This window comes from Acipenser ruthenus, chromosome 20 (genome assembly GCF_902713425.1).
Source record: "Acipenser ruthenus chromosome 20, fAciRut3.2 maternal haplotype, whole genome shotgun sequence".
NCBI classification, from domain to species: Eukaryota; Metazoa; Chordata; class Actinopteri; order Acipenseriformes; family Acipenseridae; genus Acipenser; species Acipenser ruthenus.
Genome location: NC_081208.1, coordinates 21,368,550 through 21,392,161, shown reverse-complemented (window position 1 = coordinate 21,392,161; position 23,612 = coordinate 21,368,550). Strand labels below are relative to the sequence as shown.

At 42.4% G+C, this 23,612-nt stretch overlaps 2 protein-coding genes across 3 annotated transcripts in view; both read left to right on the top strand.

Moving 5' to 3' along the window:
* The window catches only part of glg1a (golgi glycoprotein 1a), a 35,681-nt gene extending 28,732 nt beyond the window's left edge, over window positions 1-6,949 (top strand). The window contains exons 21-26 of the mRNA XM_034042689.3: window positions 1,270-1,412; window positions 1,504-1,605; window positions 2,006-2,113; window positions 2,673-2,793; window positions 2,969-3,075; window positions 3,450-6,949. Coding sequence (XP_033898580.1) covers window positions 1,270-1,412; window positions 1,504-1,605; window positions 2,006-2,113; window positions 2,673-2,793; window positions 2,969-3,075; window positions 3,450-3,617 — 749 coding nt within the window. The 3' untranslated portion in view covers window positions 3,618-6,949. The remainder of the gene's footprint in view (window positions 1-1,269; window positions 1,413-1,503; window positions 1,606-2,005; window positions 2,114-2,672; window positions 2,794-2,968; window positions 3,076-3,449) is intronic.
* Window positions 6,950-8,287: 1,338 nt separating this feature from the next.
* LOC117425693 (pyruvate dehydrogenase phosphatase regulatory subunit, mitochondrial-like) lies at window positions 8,288-22,840 on the top strand. 2 transcript variants are annotated; one of them, XM_034042871.3, is made up of 18 exons: window positions 8,288-8,593; window positions 9,478-9,724; window positions 9,988-10,121; window positions 10,337-10,418; window positions 11,160-11,323; window positions 11,770-11,891; window positions 12,276-12,393; window positions 12,860-13,009; window positions 14,240-14,432; window positions 15,614-15,738; window positions 15,934-16,089; window positions 16,731-16,864; window positions 17,286-17,434; window positions 18,109-18,221; window positions 18,603-18,697; window positions 19,285-19,374; window positions 19,619-19,801; window positions 20,906-22,840. In XM_034042871.3, the coding sequence occupies exons 2-18, from the start codon at window positions 9,483-9,485 to the stop codon at window positions 21,311-21,313; spliced, it is 2,658 nt and encodes an 885-aa protein (XP_033898762.1). In that variant the 5' UTR covers window positions 8,288-8,593; window positions 9,478-9,482; the 3' UTR covers window positions 21,314-22,840. The 2 variants fall into 2 exon arrangements, with proteins under 2 accessions (XP_033898762.1, XP_033898761.1); XM_034042870.3 differs by having other exon boundaries at window positions 8,289-8,593; window positions 9,481-9,724.
* Window positions 22,841-23,612: the final 772 nt, after the last annotated feature.

Genomic DNA, 23,612 nt, shown 5'->3' with positions numbered 1-23,612 from the left:
AAATAATACAGATTAAATAACACTTGACAGATTACAGTACTCTAAAGTACAGGATTAAATGCAGTAAAATAGGGGGCAGATAAGAGCAAGTAAAGCGCATTTAAGGAAGAGTGATAAGTGTCCAGAAAACAGAGGAGCTCTAAAGGTGCTGTCTGAAGAGGTGAGTCTAGAGGAGGCGCCGGAAGGTGGTCAGGGACTGGGCAGTCCTGACATCTGTAGGAAGGTCGTTCCACCACTGCGGGGCGAGGGTGGAGAAGGAGCGGGCTCTGAAGGCAGGGGAGCGTAGAGGAGGTAGAGCCAGTCTTCTAGTGCAGGAGGAGCGGAGAGGTTGAGTGGGGGTGTAGGGAGAGATGAGGGTCTGGAGGTAGCTGGATGCAGTCTGGTCAAGGCATCTGTAGGCTAGTACAAGAGTCTTGAACTGGATGTGAGCGGTGATCGGGAGCCAGTGGAGTGAGCGGAGCAGTGGAGTTGCGTGGGAGAAGCGAGGCAGAGGGAACACCAGGCGAGCAGCGGAGTTCTGGATGAGCTGGAGCGGATGGGTGGCGGACGCAAGGAGGCCAGCCAGGAGGGAGTTGCAGTAGTCTAGGCAGGAGAGTACCAGGGTCTGGACCAAGAGCTGGGTGGCATAGTTGGTGAGGAATGGTCGGATACTTCATATGTTGCTCAGGAAGAATTGGTAAGTGCGTGCCAGAGTGGAGATGTGCTGGGAATAAGAGAGGCAGGGGTTCAGGGTGACTCAGCGGTTCTTAGCTGAGGAGGAGGGGGAGAGTGTGGTAGATTCCAGAGGAATGGAGATAGAGAGATCAGAGGAGGGGGAGGAGGGAAGAAACAGGTCAGATTTAGAGAGGTTGAGTTTGAGGTGGTGCGAGTGCATCCTGGAGGAGATAGCAGACAGATATTTAATTTTTCTGCTTATTTAAACCTGTTTTAAAATGCAATTTGATATGTATTAATACTAGAGAAGGTCCTTTCAGTCTTAAATCTTAAATGGGATACTGTACTGTGTGGCACAAGAAACATTCATTGGACAGAGTATAGATATATCAAACTGAATAAACAATTCAATATCCCTGTTGCATTTCATGCAGGCAAATTTATTGTTGGATTAAAAAAAAGAATTGAGGAAAATGTTCCTAATATTGGTATATTTCCATGAGTATACATCATCTGACGTAACATCTAAACCTCTACCCCTGTAATTGTGTTCTGTTTTTCCATGTGGCGCTTCTTTATATTTAAATATTCCTCCTCCCTCTGTCTCTACTACAGATTACCGTTTGAACCCCGTGCTGCACAAGGCCTGCAAAGCGGATATCCCCAAATTCTGCCAGAACATCCTGAACAAGGCAACCGACGGCAGCGAGCTGGAGGGACAGGTCATCTCCTGTCTGAAGCTCAAGTACGCAGACCAGGTAAGAGCCTGGGACCTTGGTGTTTATGGATATGTGTGTTTGGACTGGACTGTAGAGCTGTGAACAGGGTGTGAATCTATCTTCCCTCCAGCGCCTCTCCCCAGACTGCGAAGACCAAATCAGAGTGATTCTTCAGGAGTCTGCCCTAGACTACAGACTGGACCCCCAGCTGCACATGCACTGCATGGAGGAGGTAAGCAGTTCCAGTCCCATTGGACCAGTCAATAAAGGTTGTTATACCTTATGAAATCCCCAGCAATGGGGATGTCGTGGAAGTGGTTGTACCTCAGTGAATACGCCTGTCACATTTTTCCATATATCTAGAGAACCTCTTAGCCAATCGTTCTAAAACTTGGTATCCACATTTATTTAGCATACGTTATTGAGTGGGGAAATATGGAGCAGTCTGTCACACTTTGCATACATCTGGTGTCGTTTAGCGAATTGTTATACATTTAATTGCTATTTCTGATTCTATGCTATTCTGTACACACTGTTGTCATACGCGTAGCTCTAATTTTAAATTTACAGCCATGACAGGGGATGTATGTTCTGATCCTGAGTGCCCTGTGTCTGTTTCACACTCTCTCCAGATCACCAGTCTGTGTGCTGAGGAAGCTGCTGCCCAGGAACAGACTGGCCAGGTGGAGGAGTGTCTCAAAGTCAACCTGCTCAAGATTAAACAGGACACCTGCAAGAAGGTGCAAATCTTACTCTAAACCCGACGTCTATTTTTGTGGTGAAAGGTGCCCTATTGGATGCAGTAATTTCTGTCATTGCAGTGTTGTATTAGAACTTGCAGCATTCAAACAGTTGCCACCAATCTTTTGAATGATATTGTTTTAAAGCACATTTGCCACATCAAGGACAAATTCTGCAAGATTAGCTGTATTATGAAGCAAACCTACAGTTTACACACCATTTATGAATTATGATCTATGCACTAATGCAGGGGTAGATGACTAGCACTGTAGTGTAATTACATTTACAGGTTAAATTTGTATGCAGACAATTTTCAGACTATGTCCTTAATTATTAAATCGAACCATGAAACCTGGAGGTGAGGTGTCACGGTGGCCTTCCTCTGTATTAATGGTAACTGTGTATAGATTTTAGTACTTGAAAAATTTGTGTTTAATAGCTTTGTAATGAAGTTCTATGTATGGCCATTATTGATGTGGCTTTCCCCTTAAAACTTCAAATGAATTTTCACCTGAATTGTTTGTACTTACCTTGTGCTGAAATACTTGTCCCGTGTAGGAGGTGCTGAACATCCTGAAGGAGAGCAAAGCAGACATTTTTGTGGATCCTGTTCTCCACACAGCCTGTGCCCTGGACATCAAACACCACTGTGCTGCCATCCCACCAGGCAGGGGGCGACGTAAGTGTCTCAGAACGAGGGAGGGGAGGGAATGTGACTTGCTTTAGGGAGGCCACTGTATGTAACATCAAGCTGTGGCAAGAAGTGTCACCATTGAGTCCAACACTGTCTGTGGTGAGTAAGATTGGAGTACAGCTGATTTGAATGTTTGTCTCTCTCTCCCCCACCCCCGCAGAAATGTCCTGTCTGATGGAGGCCTTAGAAGACAAGCGGGTCAGACTTCAGCCAGAGTGTAAAAAGAGACTGCAAGATCGCATTGAGATGTGGAGCTATGCAGCTAAGGTGGGTTCTCTGACACTTTTTGGATGTTTAGATCACTGTTAATAAAGGTCATAAAAGCACTCTCTTTGCCTCATTATCCAGTAATCGCCGTAGGGCTTTGCAGAGCTACTTGGAATATAGCACCTTGCGGTGGAATGTGGCAGTAAGACAGACCTTTTCTATTACAGGGGGGTTTATCTAAATAACCAAAAATACATTAGTATTTGCTGTTAATTCCTTGGACATTTTTTATTTTCTATTTTAAACCAGAGACTGGTTTTTAATTTTAGATTATTTGGCATTGGAACAAACAGTTATATCCTCTACAGGAATATGGAGTGGGTCGTTGCTGTTCATGATTCTCACATGGTTTTATTTGGTCTTCCTCCCTTCAGGTGGCGCCAGCGGAAGGCTTCTCCGATCTGGCAATGCAGGTGATGGTTTCTCCCTCGAAGAACTACATCTTGTCAATGATTGCGCTGTGCGTGTCCATGCTCTTTGTGATGGGGCTCCTGTGTGGCCGTCTCACCAAGCGGTTGACACAAGAACAAAAGGACAGGTAGAGAGGGGAGCCAGCCCATCCACCCGCTCTCTTCCCACCTTCCCCTACCTTGTACAGCCCAGCCCTGTGGAACACAACACAACGCAGCTAAACTCCACCACCAGTGCCATTCGCTGCCAGCTGGGACCCCCTCCTCCCTCCCGGACCACACCTCGCCTGCCCTCTAGAGGACTTGTTTAGTGACCTGTAGCCTCATTTCTCCATTGTGTATATCTGAATCGCTGCCACCTTTCAATCGGGTGGACACTGACTTGACGGCTCAAGCAGATTTTGTTGTAAAATCAGGTTTTGCTTTGTACATTTCTTTTCTTGCCAAATATAGTTTTGTGGGGGTTTTTTTTTCTACCCCAGGTGGCGCAAATGTGCATTAGCATCTAATCTTCTCTGCCACCTGTTGGGCCAATGTTGGATTTTTTTTCTTTTGTTTTGATTTACCAACAGAAAGGGGGTGGGGTTATGGTGGTATTCAAGTGGGGGAAGAATAGAAGTCTGGTTTTCCTGGCTTTAAGGTTTATTGGCTGTTTTTGTTTTTAGCTTATGATTTTTTTGAAATGCGATTGTTTTCTGAGCCATGGAGGATGGAAAGTCTTGTGGAGAAACGTAAAATAGCCCTGCTGTGTTTAATAGTGGGACACAACCAATCATTCAGAACACTCCCAAGAAGCCAATGGCTGGTTTCAACACTCTCTCAAGATTCTCAGTTGTAGAATATCCGTCCTGTACAAAATAAAATTGGCAGCCTTGCTCCAAATTTCAGTAATTCTCACCCCACCCCCAACTCTGACAGCGAGAAGTGCAAACCTGAACCTAGCCTGTTTAATTGGAATAAAACTGTCTCTCGTTGCCTTATTTTCACCCTTGGGTATCCTCTGCTATACGTACCGAGGCATCAGCACTGGTGCCAGTTAGTGCCTCTGATTTTGGTTAGTTGGGTATTGGGTTGTAGAAGCTGAATGTATCCAAAGCTTTTAAAATTAATTAATTAAATGATTCATCAGCGCTTGGCAAGCATGTTTAGTACGGAACATTTTACTGTGTCAAATGAAGTGCCACTTGTCCAACTTTTTTTTTTTATTGTGCTGCTGACAGTCTGGTACAAATGACTGTTTGCCCTAAAAATTGGTACAAGAGTAAAAGACGAAGATAAACTGTACTTTGTTGAAAATGAATGTTGAAAAACTGGTCTGTATGGGGAACTCTGGTTTTGGCCAAATGTTGTGTATTCCAATGCGTGGATGCAGTACATCCAGTGTGTCTCTCTGGTTCATTGTATAGTTCAAAAGAATTCTACTGACCTTGCAAAGCAAAAATACAGGAATTGAATTTGAATAAACAAGATGCCATACTTGATCTGTATCAACAGACACCCATGTAATAACATGAGATTCAGATTTTGAATGAAACATCAATATAGCAGACACACACACATTTTGGCTTTATGACTTATTGGTGTTCTTGCCTGCTTAATTCTGAATATATGAATGTAAGCCCTGGGCAATACAGACATAAAGACATACAGATATACATACAGACAGACAGATAGACAGACATACATACAGACATTCTACAGCAGCACCAGGTAGAGTGCTGCAGATCCGTATCCAGTTTATTGATCATCCGTGTGTGGTTCGGAAACCCGTGTATCGTCCAACACGAATCAATCACTTCTATACGACTTCTGGGGTTGTATAGATTCATTTTAGAATCAATGTTGATTCTTTTTCAAGAAGCATTGTGTGTGTGTGTGTGTGTATATATATATATATATATATATATATATATATAGCTTTTATAAGTGCATACATGTAATAAATGTGTGTTTTGCTTCCCTAGCATGCATTTTGAAGGTCAGAAGAATTATTAAATGTTGAATTTATTTTTTAATCTGAAGATATTTGACTTGGTAAAAGGGGTAGGTTAGTGTTACTATCTTCTACTGGTTGGTAGGTGCTTGAGAGATAGTGTGAGGAGGTGGCAGGGTAGCACAATGAAAGGGGAGGTGGGGCAGGGTGGGAGAATTGACAATGAGCTGCAGCAATAATGCTAAAATAACAGTACTCTATCTTTGGTTAGGCAGTGGTGCATGCTTTAGGTGTTGCTAATGATAGACTAGGAAGGGAGAGCAGAGGCACTGCTATGTCGGCCTGGTGTGTGGTATGAAAGTTTTAAATCAAGATATATTTTTTTTTGATCAATATATGATTTTGTACATATTCATGGTGCCCTTCGTGAATTTGCAAGGTAGCTTGCGTAGTAAAATAAGTATAATTGAACTGGGGTCCTAGGAACTAAATATATATACATTCATTCCCCCGCCCCTCTCCCCTTTTATTACTGGCTGTTTTCTTCTTCTCTTTCAGCCATTATCTGCATGTTGAGAGTTTATCGATGGGTTCAAATTTAAAGTTTTATTTATTTGTCATTACATTTGAGCTTATTTGAGCTTGGTAGTCCATCTGGATTCCCTGTGTTCTCTTGTCTCAGTTTCTCAAAGCGCACAGGGTTTCAAACCTATTTACCCATACACCACTAAGTTGCAGGTTAGCTGCCTGTAATGAATTCCCGATAGAGCCGGCCTTCCAATGCCTCTACAAAGCAGCCTCCACAAAAGCTTTTAGGAACCAACTGCAGACTACTGTTTCTAGGGAGGGAGGGAGGGAGGTGGGGTCTAGATTTAGTTGTGTAAGGATGTGAAAAGAAAAAAAGGCTTGTGGAAAGGGTTTTCTGGCCTTTCATTCGGACAGCACTCACAAGTCCTTTTATTGTATTGCTGATGGTTTCCCAGACTTCACTGAGAACCAGTTACCCTGATTCTATACATATTCACTTCAGGTACAGGTGAACGGACCCCATCTGATCCTCACATAGAAAGTCTGAGTGAAATGGCCAGCAAAAAAAAGGGCCTTGTGTTGTGATTTACAAGGCGGTTTTTAAAACTTTGGTTATTAGAAATAACTTTTGTTGTAAACAAAGTGCTTCAGATGGAGCATGTCTCAGTGCATTAACAACCCCCTCCCAAGTCTGGATAACCGCATTATACAGACCCCCTCCCCCAACAGTGCAGACAGCATTAAATATCATTCTACAGATCAGTAGTTACTGTCTTTGTCGGTTTTAAAGTGAGATTTACTCAAATAAAATGGTTTTGTAATATCTTTCTTTGTGTATAAAGTCATGAATGTACTATTCTTCTGTTCTAACTGATTATGCCATGTAATATTAAGATGTGACAGATAAATAACATCATGTGCATTGTTTTCGTTCTGTACAGATGAAATGGGACAATTTATTAATAAAACGGTCTGCAGGTTTTTATAGCTTGGCTCTGCTGGATTTCTGGTTTCCCCACATTTATTTTAAACCTGTTTTATTTTCTTACTACAATCAAGTGTTTTTCATTGTACATCTCTACAGCATGAGCTACATAGGCAGTTGCACTGATATTGGGTAATCTAAAAAAACATATTCACTTTTACTAGGTGCAACACGCTGACAGTAAAATACAATTCTATCAAACCTACTTTGCGGAGAAACAAATCTCTGTATTGATATTTGTGAGAAAAGGGTCCTTACTCAACATCTGACAGTTTAATAGGATATGTTTTCAGGAAAAGACCATAAACATCAGATGTATTTCACACTGTTGGGTGTTTCTCTGTCTTGCATTGTCAACACAAAGGTTTGCCTGTGTGGGGAAATAGAGCAGCTATCCTGAGGGACCCCACGTGTCTTCTGGTTTCATTGCAGCTGAGCTCTCAATTACTTAACTAAACCCTTTAATTGAACTAATCGTTTGCTTATTTAGGCTTTTTTTTAATTATTTATTTTTTTACTTGTTTTCAGCTCAAACAGTTGCAGATTTCTAGTTAGCTATAACATTTATAAGTAACTTGAACTCTGCAACTTGTTAGGAGCTGAGAACAATTAGAAAGGCAAATTGTTAGTTCAATTAAGGGTCTAGTTTAATTGAGAGGTCAGTTGGAATGAAAGCCAGAAGACACATGGGGTCCCCAGGACCAGGGTTGGGAAGCCCTGCTTTAGACAGTGGTAGCTAGTTTAATTGCAGGCTTCCCTACAATAACACAGGATTTTGAAACCCAACAGTCACCTGCAGTTTTATGGTCACACAGCTTGGTTCAGCTGCATGGTTGAGATGTCATTCCGAATTTCCGACAGCCCTCTCACTCTTAAAATCTCAGTCTTGCTTATATGTCTGGATTGTCCTTAACTTATCAATTGAAGGTAGTTTGCTCTAGTCCAGGTTCTCCACCAGCTCACATTCCCTGTTTACAGAAAAAATGGAACACAGGCAGCCTGTGCTTCAGTAAGCATGCACAGTTTGTTTCTATGAAAAAGAAAAAGATGAGACGCTATGTTACACCGCAAGTAAAATATTCCAGTGCAATTAATAAATTAACAATGAACAACATATCTAATAGGCTATATGACAGCACACAGAATAACATTTCAATTGTGTAATAAAGACCTGTTCACTTCATTGCCGCTGGTCCAAATCCTTCTCCACGCACACCTCATGTTCCTTCATGGGAGTGTTTTGAAAACATTGGTCACGTGAAGCAACTCTTTATCTATAAGCGCTTCTGTAATTGGTCGATTTTGGGCTACTGGAGGTGTGTCGCACCAGTTCAATATATGATTAGTGAACGCACAGTAGGCGTGACTTACGACAACGCCTTATGTGCGTACGCGGAGTTGTAGTCCATTTCCCCCTCTACGTTTAGGCTGGCAGTGTTGAATCTTTTTTTTTTTTTGGCATATGTCGAAATGATCTTGCAGTAAGCCGACTGACGGAGAGATCTTTGCTATAGGCGATACTCGGAGATCGAGGATTTATCCGGGGGTTAGGCCGTAGCTGATCTACAGTGAAAGAAAGCTAACTCAAAATTCAACTGCCTGTTTTCGGGATGATACTAGATGCCTCCCTGGCTGACATTATGGACCAGCGAGCGTGAAAAGGTGAACTACGTTTGATAACAGCTAACAGGTTGTAGAGTAGAGTTGTCTAGTGTCCGAGGGCACACAGGACAGGCGAGCTGTCAAAGAACCGAGGCGCTGGGAGTCAAAATGGGAAGTGTTACGGCTAAGCAGGTCCGTAACAAACGAGGAGGGCCCGATCTTGAAAACGACGATCATGGGTTGAGTTGAGGAGGAGTGGGGAACTACATAAAAAAGCACAAAAAAAAATCCCGTCTTTAATCATCTGGGAACTCGCTGATAAAGTGGTTTGAAAACAACTTAACGTGAGCAAAGGTCATAATGTAATGTGTAATAACATATTTGCGAATACTAGTATTGCTGTACTTAACATAGTCTTTCTGGGGTACAATAAACCTTTTGTTTGGCTATCAGTTTTATTCAACATACCAATGATGAATACGTTTGATTTCTAGAACAGAACTGAGAACATGATACAGAACAAAATTGTGGTGACATAGAAAGGTAAATTGGTGAAACCATAGAAGGTGTTGCCTTGTTTGACTTAAACTGCTTAAGATTTGTTCAGAGTTTATTCAAAAAGTGGACACCGGACACACTCGTTTGAAACGGTTGCTTGAGATGCCTCAGTAATTTTGTGCAGTCGCTAGGAAAGCACCTGCTACCTGATCTGCTGTCTTTTACTAGCTTTTATATACAGTATCACAGAATACATGTTCTGCAATACACATTCATCCATTACCCAGGGACTGCCATTCAACACAACAGTGTGTGCTGCCTATTGATCTTCAATCCAGCTCTAATCTCGGTGAAATGACTAGTATGAGATTCTTGTATAGAAAACAGACCATGGTTCTTTGTAGTTTGTGGGTCCCTGTGTCCTAACTTTGCCCCTTCTCTATCAGCAGTGATGCGAGGCTGCGTTCGAAACTCCAAGGCTCTGGCCCCTACCATGTTTCCCAGGCTCCTGTTTGATCGGTGGGGTTCGTTGCTGGGGCGACGGGGCCTGGCCTCTGCAGGGGAACCCCACCCCACCCCACTGCCCAGCCAGGCCCGAGTGGTGATCTGTGGGGGGGGCATTGTGGGTTCCTCTGTAGCCTATCATCTCGCCAAGCTGGGCTGGAAGGACGTGGTGCTGCTGGAGCAGGGAAGGTAGGCGGATAGCATTGGCTTCATGCGAGTCTGCTGCACTGGATTGTTTTTTGGCCTTGTGCATCAAAAAGCTACACTCCCCACAAGTTAATCAAAATACGATAAAATTGTGTAAAAGAGTATTTTTGTTTTTAGTAATACTGTATGTATTTGTGACCATGACATTGACAAGGCTGCCATATTGAGGACTTGTTTTAATAAAATAAGACTTCTTTCATGTGGAAATAACTGCTTGTCTCTTTGTCTGTCTTTCTGTGTGTCAGGCTTGGCGCAGGGACGACACGGCTGTGCGCTGGTATTGTGAGCACAGCTAAGCACATCCCAATTGAGAGTAAGATGGCTGACTATTCCAACACACTCTATCAACAACTGGAACAGGAAACCGGTGTGAAGACAGGTAAGTCTTTCAGCCTTTAGAGCAGCGTCTATAGAAGATGATGAATGAGACTATAATTCTGCTATCGGCACAAACCGTTTATCAAAAAAGTGGTTGTCAACAATGTCTTCTTGCTCAAACCGAGGGTGACAGTCAGAAAAGCAGTACAGAGTAAGCAGTATATCTTGCCCTATATACGATTCCCATGGTGTGTGATGCCTCCTGTTGCCTTGCAGGGTATGTGAAGACAGGCTCCCTCTGCCTCGCCCAGAATCAGGATAGGTTCATCTCCCTAAAGCGCCTTGCCTCCCGCCTCAAGTGAGTGCAGCTCCGACTTTCATCACTACCATTAGTCTTCTGTGTTTGTTCTCAGTAATGCGGCAGCTCCCGTGAAACTGACTGGATTGTTTCTGTGTCAAAAAGGGTAATAACCTTAATCAAGCTTTTGGGTCGTGCTCATTTATCCTGCCACAACGCTAATCCGTTTGAGGAGAAACACTTTGTTTTGTGTGCAGCAGGAAATAGGATCCCCCTGAGCCTCGCACTTAGGCTTATTATGCATCTATGCTGATCATTTCTAATGTCGTAGTCCCTGGGTGGAGTAATTATCCCAGTCTAACTTCACTGAAGTAAGACAAACAAATAGATAAATACAGTAGTCCATCACGTATCCGACTGCGGTGGGACCAGAGTAAGAGCGGATATGTAAAAAGCGGATAAATGAATCCTGTTTTAAATACCATTATACACAGCTGTAACAATTACTATATTCACAACATTATTCTTTTGAGATTCAGCTTTTATTCAGGAGCTCCCCTAAATCCCTTGTTTAGAAAGATACAGGGTATTAATGCTTGTGACAGGGTAGCTGTCTGCCGTGTGGGTGCGTGCATTCGCTGCTGAGTGAGATCGAGACAGAGGTTGAAGTTGATACACCCCGCAAGTGAACAGGCTTTATTTACATATCAACACAATGAACAGCTCACGTGACACTACCAGCATTGTGGAATGGGCCCTCCAGAGTATGCTAAGCCATACACTCTGTTTTGCTGTCTGCAGGGTTTTGGGTATCCGCTGTGATGTCATCACCCCGAAGCAGGTGGCAGAACTCCACCCACTGGTTAATATTCATGATCTGGTGGGGGCGGTCCATGTGCCAGGGGATGCTGTGGTCTCTCCTCCTGATGTTAACCACGCCCTGGTGGTGGCTGCAGCAAAGAACGGTGAGTTTTAGCTGTACTTTAAGATTATATTTAGTGTTTTTGGGTTCATCCTTAATACTAAGATACACTGTGGCTCAGTGTCTTTCAATGCCTTTATATGTTGGCACGTTTGACTACATTATTAGAATTTCTTTTTGTAGTACAATATAGGCTCCAAAGCTTTACATGTAGCGAAGTTGTTTCTTACTAGTTTTGTAACCAGATAAACTTGTTTTGACAAGTAACACAAAAGACATTCACACCTCACCACCTTTTATAGACTTTTAGAAATATGTATTTTTTTTTTTTGTACAATCAGTCATGATTGAGTGTTTATTATGAATGAGTTGTGTAGTAACATGATCATTTTCCTCAGTCACTGTGATCTGTTGTAAATGGTGGCAGATCTGATAATTCACTGTTTGGTTTTTTGCTGCTTTTCTGACTTCTGGCCCTTTTTATTTCAGGAGTGCAGATCCATGAACACACAAGTGTCAATCACGTCATGGTCCAGAAGGGTCACGTGACGGGGGTGGAAACGGACCGCGGGACAATCGACTGTGACTATTTTGTGAATTGTGCCGGACAGGTGTGTATCCTGACATTTGGTGATTTCATTAAACAAATCACACAGTAACTTGTACTTGTACTTTGATTTGTCAAGGAACTTTCCCTAAATCAGAGTCAAACAGAGCTTTCTTAAAGTATTAATTAACAAGAGATTTATTAACACATTTTTCCTCTCAATCTTCATCGGCAAGTCTGTAATTTAAAAATGTTAATTATGTAACTTATTACTAAAACTGACACCTGATGTCTGTACAGAGTCATGTCCCCTGTCTGCAGTATTTTCTTGTCCAGTTTTGTTATTTATGGCCCGTGTAACACCGTTGTATATCTTGTTGAAAATCGAATGCGATTTCACTGGTTACGGATATCCCTAACTGCGGTGTTCCTTGTCTTCTATTGGCAGTGGGCGTATGAGCTGGGCCTGTCCACTGAGGATCCTGTATCGGTGCCTGTGCATGCCTGCGAGCATTTCTACCTGCTGACCAAGCCTCTGGAGCAGCCCCTCCAGCCACACACACCAGGTGAGCAGGATCATATTTCCTCCTATGGATTTATCCCAGCTCCATCTTGACCTGCACAAGTCTTGGAGTTACTTTGCAATTCAAATGATCTGTTTCATCTTCTCAACACAATAACACCATAACTCCTTTTCAACTTGATACAGCAATGCTTAGTTGGATTTAGAGCTGGGCAATGGACCAAGGACCATGAATTATTTATTTTTGTCTTGGTGAAAATGTTTAATCAACATTTATTGCATGCTGCCCAAGTAATACAATTTAATATAGGTACTCATGGGTGCCAATGATATGTGTTGAAAACAAATTATGTTTATGTTTTGATCTTCTGTAACAGAGGTGCTTGTACTGTACATCCATCTTCATGTCACACAGACATGTTTTGTTATATGTGGGTATGTTGGAGTTATGGGGACTGGTTGGGTATTAAATGCTGACCACCTGAAGCTGGTTTCTCTGCCTCCTGCAGTGGTGATGGACCTGGATGGTCGGATCTACGTGAGAGCCTGGCAGGGGGGCGTGCTGTCGGGTGGCTTTGAGAAGAATCCAAAACCCATCTTCACAGAGGGCAGGAGTCAGCTCGAGATCCAGGGCATGCAGGAAGACTGGGACCACTTTGGTGTTTAAAGTTTTTCTTTCTCTTTTTTTTTCTATGTTACTTTTTCTAACTGTAGTCAAGTGCCATTGCCACTGAGCTACCCCACTACCTTCCACAATTCAGCCCATATTGCAAACTGAGCTACTCAAACCCACTGCCTTTCACACCACAGCCCTCTATAATAACTGATCTGTTCTGCTGCACTTCACTCTGACCACAGCAGCACAACCTTCCATTCTGCAACAGTAACTACACAGATATATAGCGTACTAAAGTTGTTGATCCACAGATATCCACAGCTGTTCAGTGGGGGTTGATGTATAACAGGAGAGCATTGCAGCATTTGAAGAGATTGGCACACACACACATACACTCCGCTCTGGGCTGTCCTCTGTGTTGTCCTAGCTGACAGCGCATTTCGTGACCCGTTAAAAATAAACTAAGTTCCACAGCAGGGTAAAAACATCTTGCCCCAGACCAACATTGCGTAGGACCTTGATGAACATGACTCTGACCTAATATGGCTGCCATATCAAGGTCATGTGACTAGGATTGTGCTGTGTAGAGACATTGCACTGAGTTATTGTCTTAACGTTTGGTACGCATCCAGGGTTGGGGTCAATTCCTGTTTTTCAATTCCAATTCCTTTTTAAAATCAATTCCCAATTCTAATCCGAAGGAATTTATATTTTAGAGCAATAACAATTGTGATTTGTTCAACTGCTTTCATTTGAAGCCTATTTAATTAACTAAAAGTGACTTCAATTGAAGTAAGTTGTTGCCACTGTGAGAGTCATTTTAACAGAATACTGCTAATTGCAATTCTGAACAGTGATGTGTTGGAATTGATTAAAAGGGATTGTAAATTAGAATGGACCCCAATCCTGTACACATCTGTATTGTTTGATGTTCTTAGTTCCATTAACAGTGATGTCCAATAAAAAGTAACCATTCCTTTGACACATTGCTTTATCCTCTGGTCATATCGATGCTATAGACCACTTGCTTTACAGGTGGTGTGCAGTGAACATTATCTGTTTCAGTGCCACACTGTTTTAACTTCTGACCATATTAATGACACTGATCTTTATCACAGTTCTGTTTTACTCATTAGATTGTGCTACTGGGGGTGCTGTTTTTTTTAAAAAAACTCCCATTTCTAGTATTGGACTACAATTCAGTGGACAGGTTCAGCTCCAGAAGCTGGTGACCAGCCTTGCTGATTCAATGCTGTGTGTCCTGTGCCCACAGAGCCCATGCTGAGTGCCCTCCTGCGCAGAATGCCCTCTCTGGATTCCTGTGAGATCCACCAGCTCATCAACTGGCCCGAGTCCTTCACCCCCGACATGCGCTGCATCATGGGGGAGACGCAGACTGTGCACGGCTACTTCGTGCTGGGGGGCATGAACTCGTCAGGGCTGTCCTTTGCAGGGGGTGGCGGGAGGTGAGAACACAACCGTCCCAGGCATTCTGGGGGCCCTGTGCTTCGACCTTCACTACAAATTCAAAGGCACAGGTGCAACATGTTTGCACCTGTCTACATATTGAGAATTTTAAGGCCCGCAATGGAAGCCACTTGGTACAATGTTAAAAATAGCTTTGGTGCTAAACAGTTTTAAAGGAATGCTGTATAAAATAGTGATTCAGATATTAAGGAAACCCCCATCCATTAGCTTGGTTTGCTAAACTACAATTTGAAAGCTGTGTCTACAATTAGAATCTTTTAAAAAGACACAGCCCAATTTATTACTGGTGTTTTGCATTGTTTTGATTGGCATTGCTGGATTTATTTTATTGCAGCTGTGCTGATGCTGTAAACCAGGCTCATATTAAATAGTTTCTGTAAGTTGTGTATTTATATGTAATATCAAATGCTGTCAAGTGTCTTTTCTAGTTTAAATTTAATGGTTTTCAAGAAATAAATGTTGCACTTCTTTTTTTTAAATTTAATTTATTTATATATTTTAGTATAAAGCCCATGATTGCAGTATTTTAATAGTGAAACAAATAGCTGCCAGTTCATGTTATTCATATCTTATAATAAGGGAACTGAAATGGGGATTTCTTAGTTTCTCTATTTCTTGTTCTTTATTGATTTGATGAATGACCCATTTAGTTTAATAAATGTATTTGGAGGTATTCTAAATTCAATTTTCATTAATATAATGTCCACATACAGTATAAACTACTTAAATAGAAAGTTGCTGCTTTGTATCTGTGTGACTAAATAAATTGCATTATTCTGTCTCACACTTGCAAGAATGTTGCAAGGCAGCAGTTGGGGGTTCAGTCCCAGGTGGGGGACACTGCTGCTGTACGTACCCTTAAGCAAGGTACTTTACCTAGATTGCTCCAGTAAAAACCCAACTGTATAAAAATGGGTAATTGTATGTAAAAAATAATGTGATATCTTGTAACAATTGTAAGTCGCCCTGGATAAGGGTGTCGGCTAAGAAATAAATAATAATAACTGCTTCTTGGAGAGCTGTATCAAACAATATAGAACTCTCCTTTAAATTGCTAATTTTAAGGTAGGCCTTTGTCTTTTTGGGCACTGTATGCTAATAACTACACCTGGTACACAGGCCCCTGTTTGTCTTGAAGTCTTTTACTTGCTCCCCCCAGGTACCTGGCCGAGTGGATGACCTATGGGTACCCTTCGGAGAACGTGTGGCCCCTCGATGTGAAGCGCTTCGGCACCCTGCAGAGCAGCCGCACATTCCTGCGCCATCGCGTCATGGAGGTCATGCGTGAGTGTGGACTGGGGTGGGAGGGGCAGTTTAGACTGGTGGAAACTGCAGTGAGGCCTAGTGGTTAGAGTTTAGGGGCTGGGAGGAAGGCAGTGTGGCCTGGTGGTTAGAGCTTCTGTGTTAAAATACTTTTATGTTTTTTTATTTTATTTTTCAGTATTACTGAACACTAACCCCCATTTGTTTCTCCTGCAGCCCTGCTGTATGAGCTGAAAGTGCCTCGCTGGGACTTCCAGACAGGACGACAGCTGCGCACCTCCCCCCTGTATGACCGGCTGGACACGCAGGGCGCACGCTGGATGGAGAAGCATGGCTTTGAGAGGGCCAAGTACTTTGTACCATCCGGCAAGGGTCCGTGCTCCTCTCTCTTAATACAATATCCACATACTTTATCACCACAGGGTGATGTACAATACAATACAAAACTAAGAAGGATTCAGACTGAATCCTGCTTAAGTCATTTAGAAACAACGCTGACACAGGTACCACAGGGGTCACTGATAAACTAGAATTAGTTACAAGATTTATCAACAGTCCATTATCCTTCTATCTAGTGTCCAGACATCTGCTGGCATAGGCTGCTACATTTACATTTTCATCCCTTGCAAGGGGGTGAATATCCTTGGAAACAGGGCTATAGTTGAGGTGTCTGCATGTGTCTGCAAGGAGGCTGTGTGGTCCAGTGGTTAAAGAAATGGGCTTATAACCAGGAGGTCCCCGGTTCAAATCCCACCTCAGCCACTGACTCATTGTGTGACCCTGAGCAAGTCACTTAACCTCCTTGTGCTCCGTCTTTCGGGTGAGACATAGTTGTAAGTGACTTTGCAGCTGATGCATAGTTCACACACCCTAGTCTCTGTAAGTCGCCTTGGATAAAGGCATGTGTTAAATAAACTAAATCTGTTAAATAAACTAATGTATTTGTGTGACTCTTCTGCTGTGTGTCCAGTCTCTAGCCCTCTGTCTCACCTCTCTCCTCTCTCCCACTGCAGACCTCCTGGCGCTGGATCAGAGTAAAACCTTCTACAAGCCGGACTGGTTTGATATCGTGGGGGCAGAGGTGAAGTGCTGTAAGGAGGCTGTGTGTGTCGTCGATATGTCATCCTTCACCAAGTTTGAGCTCAGCGTGAGTACCTCATTTTAAAATGTGTACTTTAAACAGGCAATTCTGTATCGTCACGGTGAGTTTCAGTGCGGAAGTCAGAGTGTTTCCGAGAATGCTTGCTTGTCTCAGAGGTTCCCAAACTGCAGGGTTTGCTTTTTTAAAACTGATTTGCAATAGGGATGGCTGAGTGGTTAGGGCTGAGGGACTGCATCTAGAGATAATTTGAGGTAGACTTAAGATTTGCAGGGTTATATACACCCTGCATGTTAAATGTGTCTGACCTTGGCTTTAGACCTAATATTGAGGTCATATGACTTAAGTTTATATCTGGTAGACCGCTGTATTCTTTGATTCTTAATGAAGTTACATCACTAAAGTTGTCCAGTAAAAATAAAACTGAACCAGTATCAACGAGCCTGCTCCTTCCCTGTCCTGCACACAGTCGTCAGGGGACCAGGCCTTGGAGCTGCTGCAGAGGCTGTGTGCCAATGACCTGGACGTGCCAGTGGGTCACATCGTCCACACGGGCATGCTGAACCAGCGCGGTGGCTACGAGAACGACTGCAGCGTGGTACGGCTCAGCAAGAACAGGTCGGCATTTACCTCCTTGTTTACACAATATACATGAGCACCACTCCCCCTTTTTTTTCTTTGTTTTGAATGCAGTCGCTTGTTTTTATTTTTGTTTTATAAACGTCACTGGTGGTCAGGGCAACATTCGAAATGCAAATATTGAAATACCAGTATAAGCAGGTAATGAGCAGGATTGATTGATAACCAATGCTTTCACTTTAACACTGCAGACCTGTTTGTATACAGATATAGGACTAGTATAGCTCTTGTAGTTTAGGAAAGGAAACTTCACTCCAGCCTAGCACAAGAAGTGGTGGACCAGTAATGGTGCTGGCGCTAAAAAGGATTTTAAAATGTGTTTTAAAATCTTGGTTTTCACTATTTGGAGGTATTCTAAATCAAGTCAGGCCTTGAGGAAAGTCTCCATAGATTTCCTTATAAATACATTTAGCCTCCTTCGGTTACCCAAACTCATGCAACTGAAAATGGCTTAAAGGTCACAGTGATGGGCAGTCAAGCTTGTATCTGATCACATAATTGTGTTCTCGACAGCAGTACTTAAAGGGTTTATGTACAGCATACGGTCCTGCCAACACAAGAACAGTCTTCCCATTTTGAGTGTTTCTAGGTCTATCCTGCAGTTGTCCTCATCTTGTCACTAATGTGTGTTTCTTCTTCTCCTCCTTGGCCAGGTTCTTCATCATCTCTCCCTCCGATCAGCAGGTTCACTGCTGGTCCTGGATCAAACAGCACATGCCCAGTGATTCCCAGCTGCAGCTTGAGGACGTCACCTGGAAGTACACAGGTAGGGCATGGCCACCAGAGGAAACTATGAGAAACACTAATGGAAAGAGCAGCCAGCTACAAGCTTAGTGTTGTTGATGGGGCCAGAAGAATTGTTCATACACACATTTAGTGTAGAGAAGTAGGTAGAGAATCATTAGCAGGTGCCTTCCATGGCAACCATAACCATCGTATTGAAAGTAACCATTCGTTCAGCCTTCTTCCAGAGTAATTAAGGGACCCTGGATATATCGTGACACACCGGGATGATGTCAGATACATTCAGGTAGACAGGTCTTAATAATGTGGCCAATGAATGAGATACCATGTGTGGATATGTGAAGATGTGTGACTGTGAAAAGAGCTACCTGTTTAACTCTCCCTGTCTTACAACAATGTGCAGCGCTGAATGTCATTGGTCCCCGTGCAATGGATGTGCTCTCTGAACTCTCCTACGTACCCTTGACTCCTGACCACTTCCCCTCACTCTTCTGTAAGGTACGTGTTTCTACATTGAAATTATCGTCAACCTTTTTTCACAATTTAACATGGGGAACAAATGTAATGTCCAAAAAACATTGATATACTGCATTTGGTCAGGATTCTTCACTGGTGGCTGAGCACAGTGAACGGTTGGTCGGTTGACATTTATTTTTAGCTAATATTAAAAAATGTGTAGAATATGTAACTTTGGCTTCCTCTCTGTTCAAGGGTATGCACAACATGTAATCATTTACGGGACCATTCTGTTTAAGAAATGTTTGTTTTGGGTGTCAAATAAGCAGATTGTGCAGCAGTCTTATCCCCTAGCTTCTCATGCCTCTCACCGCAAAGGTCTGGGTTCGAATCCAGTTCAGGTCACAAGTGGAACGTGTTTGGTTGTCTCAACCTAGCCCCCAGCGGACATCACAAAACCCCCTCATTCAGCAGTCTCTGCTTCAGAGAGGCACGGGGGTGTTCAGAGTAGGATTGGGGTGCTTGATTGTACCTCCATGTAGTGTAGACTGTCATCACTGGGCCACGCTGCCAGCTGTGTGTTAATAAATTGTATGTACCCTTCAGGTGTGCTGTTCTTTCTCCCTCAGGAAATGAGTGTGGGGTACGCCAATGGGATCCGGGTGATGAGCATGACACACACAGGGGAGCCAGGCTTCATGCTCTACATCCCTATTGAGGTGAGCTTGTCTAGGAAATGTGTTCATTAAAAAATTTTCTTATCTCAGTGTCTGGGATATTTTGGAGACTTGGGTGAATAGAATAGACAAAGTGTAGTGATATCCCACATTATTATTATTATTATTATTATTATTATTATTATTATTATTATTATTATTATTATTACATTCACAACTCTGCACTCCTCTCTCTCTCTCTCTCTCTCTCTCTCTCTCTCCTGCCTGTGTCCCCTCTCCCTTGCAGTATGCCTTGCACGTCTATAATGAGGTGATGTCTGTGGGACAGAAGTATGGGATTCGTAACTCCGGCTACTATGCCCTGCGCAGCTTGCGCATCGAGAAGTTCTTTGCCTTCTGGGGTCAGGACCTGGACGCATTCACCACTCCCCTGGAGTGCGGGCGTGAGTTCAGGGTCAAATTCGACAAGGTCAGTGGAACTGGGATTATTTGTAGCATTGACCAAAATCAGGAAGTGCAGTGAGTGTCCACAGGGATGGATTTCATATCATTGGTCACTTATAGCCTATTCTGTATTGGCCTCATCTATCGTTCATTGTGTTTTAAGGTATTTAAGGTAACGAAATTCATTTTAATTTGAGTGACAGAAAGACCATTTGGAAACTAAATCATTACCCCAGTATAGTTGGTAAGGCTGCCAAGTTTACAGTTTTACTCCTACTGCAAAAAACTGTACAATTTTAAATGACTGATTATGCTAATTTCACAACTAATACAGAGCATCTACAGAGCAATATAAGTAAAACATTCAGAAACCATGATTTTAAACTCTTATTGTTAAAACGGTGCAATATGTTTTTTTTTAAAAACTGATTGTGTAATCACAAAGCAAATAAAGAAAATGCTTAATCAATTAGGTTGAGTTTACAAACTAACTAACATGGCAGGAAAATGTCTTCACCTGAGTCCAAGTGAAAAGTCTGGGGAAAAAAATGATAAGAAATTGAACCATAAGAAATTGTGAGAAAGTTATGCTAGTTAGAGGTAAGACCTGTTGAACCATTTTACCTGTTCCCTTTGGTGGTCGAAGCAGAGAGATCCGCTGTACTTGCCAGTGGGGTGAATCAGGATAATGATGACATTTCCAGTTATCGAGAATTGTCTCCTCGTTATCACTGGAGTCACAGTTATCTTAAATCTTGTTTTAACTCCCATTAATTGCAACTTTCTCCCTAATTTGTAGTTCTTTTTCTTATACATGTCTTTTTTCTCTCTGCTTTTTGCAAACTAACTTAAAAATATCACTCTCACAATAGGAGGGAGACTGAATTACAAGCATTTCTCCCTAATTAAAAAGAAAGAACAATAACACATGTAACAGTAATGCGTATCCCTCCTAGCCCTCAGAAACCCACTTGTTACTGAATTTAATAGTTATGATTATTTTTTCAGAATGATTAATCCAGACACACAAAATCGTTGAGAGTACTATGATAACTGATTACAGCCCAGCTTGCCAGTTGCATCTCTAGCTGAGGTTCCCTGTGTATTCCCTCCTCTCAATCCTGCCTAGGGGACGGAGTTCATCGGGAGGGAGGCTCTGCTGCAGCAGCGGCAGGTGGGGGTGAGGCGCCGCTTCATCATGTTCCTCCTGGAGGACCACAACACGGAGCTGGACCTCTGGCCATGGTGGGGGGAGCCCATCTACCGCAATGAGGAGCCGGTGGGGGTGACCAGCAGCAGTGCCTACAGCTACACCCTGGAGAGACATGTGTGCCTGGGCTTCGTGAAGCCACCACAGACCGATCCGGGCGCACCCACCGTCGTCACGGCCGACTTCATCAACCGCGGAGAGTACGAGGTGGAGATCGGCGGCCATCGCTACCCCGCCAAGGCCAAGCTCTATCCCTTCAGCTCGCTGTTTGCTCAGCAGCGCCGCCGCAAGGATGACATGGAGCTCAGCAGCTTCCAGGGCAAGTAGAGGAACGCCACCTTCTCTGTGTCGTGTGTGTGTGTGTGTGTGTGTGTGTGTGTGTGTGTGTGTGTGTGTGTGTGTGTGTGGTTGTGTGTGTTTGGAGAATCTGAAATGCCTCAAAATAACTGATAGTCGTTTACTTTTCAAATACGCCATTAACAGTAATTGCCAAAACCCAAAGAACATTAGTCAGATATCTTAACCATCTTGATAAGAAGTTAAGAACATTTAATGTGTTCAGTCCTGCAACCCAGCATAGTGAAAAGTTCATTTCTCCTGTTTAACTACAGTGTGGACCATTAAGGTGTACCTGTACCTAATTCAGTATCGGTCTGATGATTGCTGGCTCATTTTAGTGATACATTTTAATGTATGGTCTTATTTGGAAGGTGACCATACCTTTGGACACTGGACACTTGAATAAATACCGTATCTTAATCATATCTCAGTATGAAAAATGTGTAACTTACACTCATCAAAACAGGATAAGAGACTTTCAAACCTCACTTATTCAATACATCATCAAGGACGGATCCGTAATCTTTTCTCTAACCGTCATTTGCCTGTTGATTTAAAAAACAAACAAAAAAAAAACAGATCTCTTGCCTTCAAATTCAGCCTTGTTACCAGCATGGGTTTCTAACAGGACACAAACCCTTTACTGCAAAACCATGAACTCCTCAACATCTACAGCCCCAGCAAAGAGACCACACACTAAAAACAGCTACATTCTTTGCTGGGGATTCCAGAGGGAGCGTTGCATTGGCTCTGACTCCCGTGGACCCTGCTGACCAGGCACCCTTTGAGCTCAAGCAGACATCTGCAGGTCTGGCCTTTGTCCTCCAGAGGGCTGTAGCTAATAAGAATAAAAACAACTGCATGCAGTAGAAAACAAATTTAGTAATAATCCTGAAACTTTTGCTTGTATTACTTTTGTTAGTGGCATGTAATATCAGTTCCAAATTAATGCCAAGTGCAGCAATGATGGCAAATGTAGTGCTTTATTTTGGATTATTTGATGAATGGAACCCATGCAATTCTCTGCTGTTCTTTTTCTTTGGGACTCATTTCAGTTTCTATAAAGAAACATCACAAAAGCTGCCATGCACAGCACAGCACTGCCTGCCTGAATGAGAGGTTCTGTAGGGACGTTTATCTTTTGACTATGACAGCGCTATAGCATCCTCTCCCACTGCCTTACACCTGTGTTCTTTTCTGTCCTTAAGAAAACTGTCAGGCAGGTGGGAACTCATTCCCTGTAACACAGGAGGTCCAGTACTTGGTACAATCAGAACAGTACTGTGGTATGCTAATGAGAGGGAAGAAAACGTTTGTAATACTCCCATCATGGTCTTTAACTTATTTGATCTGTGTTCAGTCTGGGTTGCCAACTTAAATGCATTATCCACAATGGACAAGGAGAAGGCAACCTAGGCTTTTCAAGTCTTTATTTCAACCATGTTCTTAAATATGAAATTGTTGCTCTTCCATCTCTAGACAAGTACTATTATACCTATTAAACCTGAAATGGCACTCCTGGACCCCTGATATCGACTGCTTAGAGGTAACCTTTAATAACATTGTATTATTTACCACTGTATTGGAAGGCTTTATATCAATGGTTTATATACATCCTATGGACAAAGGTTACGGTACATACAGTCACTGCAGTATTTAACACAAGTGATTTATTTACAGTAATATTAAGCAGACTCGTTTTTTTGTTGCAGGCGATACGGAATCATCTAATAACATATACTGTACATGTATATATATGTGTGTGTATGAGTTTACATATGCACACATATATACATTAATATATATGTGTATAATGAAGAAAATACCATGTACACGTGTCCATGTATGCATATAATATGTACTGTGTATTGAGATAGATATATATATATATATATATATATATATATATATATATATATATATATATATATATATATATATATATATAATATATATGTATTTGTATGTGTTTTTGTATATAGATGTGAGCAAGGTGTTGAATACTGTAATTGCTACAAGACTGGTAACTACTTTTTCCAAGACCAGTCAGAATCCGCTTTTCACCTGGGCAAGGTGCATGGATTAAAATAAACAAAAAAATGCTTAGTTTTGTACAACTATTAATATTGTGTGTAGATATATTTTTAAAACTAAGTGAGGGCTTTTGTTTTTTGGTGGTAGGGGAATGACCTACACCCATTTTGTCCGTCTGTTTGAACTGAATGCAGTAAACCCAGAACAGCAATCCCATCTATTACAGAACAGCAAACCCATCTAACATGTGCTA

Excerpts from the sequence above, each read along its gene's own strand:
- LOC117425693 (XM_034042871.3), top strand. The coding sequence starts at position 9,483 with ATGCGAGGCTGCGTTCGAAACTCCAAGGCTCTGGCCCCTACCATGTTT. Across the intron at positions 9,725-9,987 it reads GTGCTGCTGGAGCAGGGAAG|GCTTGGCGCAGGGACGACAC; the intron begins GTAGGCGGATAG and ends TCTGTGTGTCAG. Across the intron at positions 19,802-20,905 it reads TCAGGGTCAAATTCGACAAG|GGGACGGAGTTCATCGGGAG; the intron begins GTCAGTGGAACT and ends AATCCTGCCTAG.